General features: G+C 39.6%; 1 protein-coding gene across 6 annotated transcripts in view; it reads left to right on the forward strand.

The window, feature by feature from the left end:
* lcorl (ligand dependent nuclear receptor corepressor-like) overlaps positions 1-6000 on the forward strand; it is a 112121-nt gene that overhangs the window by 45792 nt on the left and 60329 nt on the right. For all 6 annotated transcript variants that reach the window (XM_048596657.1, XM_048596652.1, XM_048596687.1 and 3 more), the window contains exon 4: positions 2690-2822. In XM_048596657.1, the coding sequence (XP_048452614.1) occupies positions 2690-2822 (133 nt within the window). The remainder of the gene's footprint in view (positions 1-2689; positions 2823-6000) is intronic.

The raw sequence follows: 6000 nt of genomic DNA on the forward strand, positions 1-6000 counted from the left end.
TTTCTTGAAAGTGGAGTTGCAGGTAGACAGGATAATGAAGAAGACGTTTGGTACACTTGTCTTTATTGGTCAGTGCTTTGAGTGTAGGAGTTGAAAGGTCACGTTTGCGGCTGTCCAGGACATTGGTGAGGCCACTTTTGGAATACTGCGTGCAATTCTGGTCTCCTGGCTATAGGAAAGATGTGAAACTTGAAAGGCTTCAGAAAAGAATTGCAAGTTGGCAGGGTTTGGAGGGTTTGAGCTAAGGAAGAGGCAGAATAGACTGGGGCTGTTATCCCTAGAGCGTTGGCGGCTAAGGGTTGACCGTACATAAGTTTATAAATTCATGAGGGACATGGATAGGGGAATAGCCAAAGTCTTTTTTCCCCCAGGGTAGGGTAGTCCGCAACTTTAAGGTGAGAGGGGAAAGATTTAAAGGCGACCTGCAGGGCAACTTTTACACGCAGAGGGTAGTAAGTGTGTGGCGTGAGCTGTTGTTGGTGGTACGCTTGCAACATTGAAAAGGCATCTAGATGGGTAGGTGAATAGGAAGGGTAGAGAGGGATATGAGCCAAATGCTAATAATTAAGAGTCCCATTTTAGAATATTTGGTTGGCATGGGCGAGTTGAACCAAAGGGTCTATTTCCGTGCTGTACATCCGTAACTCTATTTGCATAATGTGAGTGATAAAGAAGGGGAAGAAGTTCCATACTTATCCAGGAAGTGCACTTTTAGTCTGTACAAAAGAAAATGCTGAGCCTAGTCTGGGAAATGGAAGGACTGTGGGAAACTTGTAGAGAATAGTGACCACAACATAACTAAATCCAACTTAAAATTTGAAAGAGAGGACACAGTCAATGACTGTGATCTCTTTCCACATAAATAGTAGTCTGCCTTTTGATTTCCCCCCCCTACAAACATGCACATCCCCACACTTTACTCCGTTAAATTCCATCTGCCAGGTTTTTTGTGTGCACATTCAACTTATCCATATCCCCCAGAAGATTCCCTATGTTCTCAACACATGAATTCCCATCTATTTTGTCTCTAGAAAATTTGGATACATTTTGCTCTGCTTACTCCTCCAGTGAGACCCGAGGATTGAACCTTGTGGTACTCCACTAGTTGCATCTTTCTGACCTTAAAGATGGAAACGTGAGATGGGGTAGATAGCACCTTTGCTAATGAAAAGGTCTTCAATAAAGATTGTCGTGCCTCGGATGAGTAATGAAGTTTCAGCAAAAAATCAACAAAAAACAAAATATAAAAATTAGAAACTAAAAAGAACTTTGAAAGGAGGTATGAGCAAACACTGGTAAGTCATAAGAGGAACAAGAAAATGTTAATGATGTAGAACAATTTGGATGTGGGGAACCAGGAGTATTGGTCATATTAAGCATTCATCAACTATGGTTATGGCAATGTAGGCTGAAAAAGGGTAGGTGTGGAGCATTGGGATAGATTTTAGGTAAAGAAGTAGAATTGAAAGATTAAAGCTTAAAAGTGGAAAAAGCAACAAGCCATGATGGCATGTACCCTAAAGTGCACAAAGTCAAAGAGGAAATACTGAAGTTTTGATCATTCTTTCAAATATTCTTAGATTTTCACTAGTAAGTCTTTGGAGGACTGAATGGTTAGCAATCTAATAGCAATCTGTATCAAAAATGGTATAAACCAGAAAACAACAGACCAATCAGTCTAGAATGAGAGATGTTTTTATATGCCTAACATAAAATTTAAAAAAAGTTTAGGTATAAATTCATAATTGTAAACTTATCCTAATTTGGGAATTGGCGATCTTTTAGTTTTGTAAGGAAAATTTTGTTTTAATTGATGCATGCTATAAACTGAAAACAATTATATACCCTCAAATACAGAAAAGTTTACTGTTATTTAGAGCAATATTTTTAAATCTATTTACCTTACTAAATATACTTGTTAAATTGAATGGCCATATGAAATGTCAATGGTTGATTCAATTTCAAGTTAATTTCTACTCAAATACTGAGATCTACCGTGATGCCAGATTAGTCAATTGAGGGTGCGAGTGAGAAGGCACTCTGGTAAGTTTTTTTTTATTTAAGGCAAAGTTGCATCATTTAAGTGATGTATGCTGTGAGTAAAGTGTAGCAGTGACATGTATTTCCCCTTCTCCCCAACCCCCAACCCCCCCAGCATTCTGTATCTATTACTTAAGGTGTGTTTCTACATTGGTTTTGTGGACCTCTTGATTATCTGGAATTTTTTGATCAACTGGTACAGTCGTAATCTCATAGGTGCCAGTTAATAATGTTGATCATTAGCACTTGTTTTCAGTACAGCTAATATCTCAAATCTGGCTGTCCAAATATTGGACACCTTTTTAAAAATAACTTTCTATGCATCAATGTTAATGAAATAACACTTGTTAAAAAAAAACTTAGCTTGGCAATTTGAACAGACACTGCATTTGTGCAGTGTCGCTTGGGCTGGTTACCTGCTTTGTGCCACCCTTTGGCACACACAAGGTCATTTGAACCTACCTGGCCTGACTTGACTGAAATGCCCACCACCTAATTTGCCAGCATGCAATCTGGCACAGCCTTGGGGTCCTGAATTTGTTGGATTTGAGATATTGTGCCTGTATTCTGAATTCAGTATTTTAAATGTAACTTTTTTTGCTTCTTTGGATTATTTTCAAAAATTTCTCTACACAATTCGACTTTCTAGGACCATATTTCGTCTCTGAGTGTGCCTACAACACTGATATCTACTGAGGAATCTTTATCTCAGGGGCAGTCCCACACTGAACAACTTGAATGCCAAGCAGACAAGTTTCTTAATGCTATCTTTCACAAAAAAGGTATAATGCTTTTCCTGATCTTCATATTAAGGCTTAATGAAGCTTTATTTTTAATTTGCAATGCTATTTTGAGCTAAATATTTTCAGTATCGATTGCTAGTATGCTGATGTGTAAAAGTCAGTATGGACTGGGTTATGATGATGGATAAAACAGAATCCCTAATTCACAAAATGTTTGTTGCCCAAGGGATTATACATCATATTATTGGATCTGTAGTTTATATATTCTATACAGTGTTTTTATGTTGTCTGATAAAAATTCTAAAATCTTTGCATAAAGCTGTATCAGCTCCATCTAGTGGCTGTGTAATTTGCCATTTTAATGGCTTTGTAGGCCTGGAATTCTCTGGACTGGCATAAATGGCAATTTGAGTCAATTTGTGCCAGTCTTCACGCTGTTCACAATGACAACAACTTGCAGTGCAATTTCCAATTAATCTTTGACACGTGCTGCAACATATGAAGCAACAAACTTGGAAGAGATGTAACTAACTGAGGGCCCTGGAGAACGTAGGTGGCACCATATCAAGATTATATCAAATCAAGACCAAAGGTGAGGCTTGGGAATTGTGGTAAGTGGAATAGGATTCCCCTTTTCAGTCTCGTTCAATTAAAAATTACTTTAAAAATTATTTCCCGTGTCTTAATGTTTATCTCTCTCTCTTTGCAGCGAAATCCACCGAGGAGGAGGTTAGCAATTCCCTTGCAAGAGATCTGCTAGGTGCCTTTGGAAGAAATTTAGCTGAGGAGGGGCTAGCTGCCTAGTGGCAGTAAAGTTGCTTCTCCCTATAAATTTAGTCCAGGTTCCTGAATGACGGTCTTGACTACCTTTCGAATTTGTGATCTATCCATCCCAACTTTCAGATTCCTGAATAATATTGTTAAACAATTCATCTATCTGGTCAGGGCTGGAGAGGTAAGATGTTCTTCATCTCCCTTTCAAAGATCAGACCTGGACATCAATTTTCAAATGTTTGTTTGGGAAGTAATCAGGTGTTGTCTTTTCAGTATTGCCAGGTGACAGATCTTTAAAATACAGATTCCAAATGGCATCTGTAGAGCTACTTCTGTCCATTTTACTCTGGGCAAAACCTGGAGTTGACATGTCACTTTAGCTGAATTTTTTTTTTTTTTTTGAAGTATTGTTTTATTTTGTCTACCAGGTAGCAACAACCTGCAAAGGGAGGATGTGGCTATGCATACCTGCTGAACTCCTTAATTACCTTGCAACTGACTAGGACAGTACCTAAAATTTCTAACTCTCTTCTCACAGCAAGTCAGTGAAGTGTACTGCTCATGTATATTCTCACTGTCTTTGCAGGACACTGCGTTGGAGAAGAAAATTATACGACAGGGAATTTTGTATCTGAGAGTAATGATATCTGATGAGGAAAGAGGCCTTCATCTTGTGAGTCATGATCTGAGTTATAAGCTATGTTTGGTGACATTGAGCTGTAATGAGGTGGGTTCAAACTTCTGGACTTGTCCTGTGGCTTCACTTTGTTTCAAATCAAGGATACAGTTTCAAATATGTGGAATAGATAATGCAAGGAACGAGGTGCTCAATTATTCTAACTTCATTCTGTTTGTTTTCACAGGTCACTAAAACCAAAACACCCAGTCCCAGAGGAGGGAGTTGTTGGAGGAAATGAAGCAGAAGAAAGGGCAAGATGGGGTGGTGGAAAAAGAGCAGCTCTGGGGGAAATGGTCATTATGTAGACTCTGATTAGGTGTGAGGGAGAGACCATATGCTTTCCCAGCACTAAATGCCACTTCTTTGCCACTCCTTGCCCAAAACCATAACCTCAGCATCACCCCACTCTTCTGTTCCAGGCAGCAGTGCAGACCCAAGCACTCAAAACAATCTGGAAAGACCCAGCATTGTAAGATACCTGGCTGCCTGTTGACCGTTTGGGGGAACTAGAGAGTACTGGATGTGGGGTGATGTATCCACTTTGGTGAGTTGTAGTAGATAGTAGCCAAGGAGTACAGTGTCATGGGCACCAGATTTAATAACTTTGTGCCTTAACATAGATATTTTGGAGCATCACAAGTACGTGTGCTGTTTGGATTCTGTTGCCAGTTATTTGCAGCAGTTCACACAATGACAGGACAGGATTTTTTGTCCTTGGCAATATGACAATGTGCCCACTAGTATTTCTGACAGTACTCATTAGCTTCAGGGTGTGGTAAATGTTGCTTTCTGGACTTTTGCCTGAGCAGTCACACAGCATCTGGGATATGACTACAGCCATGGTACCAGAGAGATAATGTTTGCAGCTTAGTGCAGGTGAGATGACAGCACTCCCAACCCTACTTTGGAGACCACCAGCTGTCATGAAGCAGATGAGAATGGGCTTCTCGGAAACTCCCTCCAAAGATGCAGCCAGCAGTGGCTTCACCCCAGGAGCGAGCTACTGTGTCAAGAGATTGTTCAGCCCTGTGCCCCTTCATCCAGCATTAGCAGCCAATCTCCCTATGACAATGATCTCATGAAAATTTTCACCAATTCTTGTTTTTAAGAATGAATAAACATTTAAGCAATGTATACAGGCATTTGTTTATAAAGTTGGAAAACTTACTTGCAGTTTAATATTTAATTGCCTGTGATCTGATGCCATTTTACCTTAGCTGCATCTTTGAGGTTCACACGCTAACATTCTGTTGAAGGCACTTGATTATATGTTGGCCTAAATGCTAAACTTTGAAGGGTCATTTGTTTTCATTGTTCAGTGCTATAGAAGGTTCTGGAATATCACTGTTCTGTTGGAAAGTTCACATATTTGAGCTTCTAAGTTGCGATTTGTGAAACAGCGGTAAATAAAATTTCATTTTTTTTTTCATGACTGGTCTTGAATCTTTGTGACTACTTTGCCAGAAGGACCAGTCCACACTTTGAGAGTTGCTGAAGGTGGGGAAATCAGTGGCTGAGCATCTCTCCTGGAAACTGTCATCAGATTTTCTTCACTTCTTTGGCTCTGAAGCGTGGAGTTAATATACTCTAAATCAAAGGACTCCTTGCCTGGGGCATATTCAGACTGAACCCTTCCATTATCACAAAACTGTGCACTTCACAGACACTGCAGACCACAACAGTCCTTGCCACTCTTCGAGGCATGTACCACAGCACATTCTTTCTTTCTTTCTTTCTTTCTTTCTTTCTTTCTTTCTTTCTTTC

The sequence above is a fragment of the Rhincodon typus genome, chromosome 1 (assembly GCF_021869965.1).
Source record: "Rhincodon typus isolate 14 chromosome 1, sRhiTyp1.1, whole genome shotgun sequence".
Taxonomy (NCBI): domain Eukaryota; kingdom Metazoa; phylum Chordata; class Chondrichthyes; order Orectolobiformes; family Rhincodontidae; genus Rhincodon; species Rhincodon typus.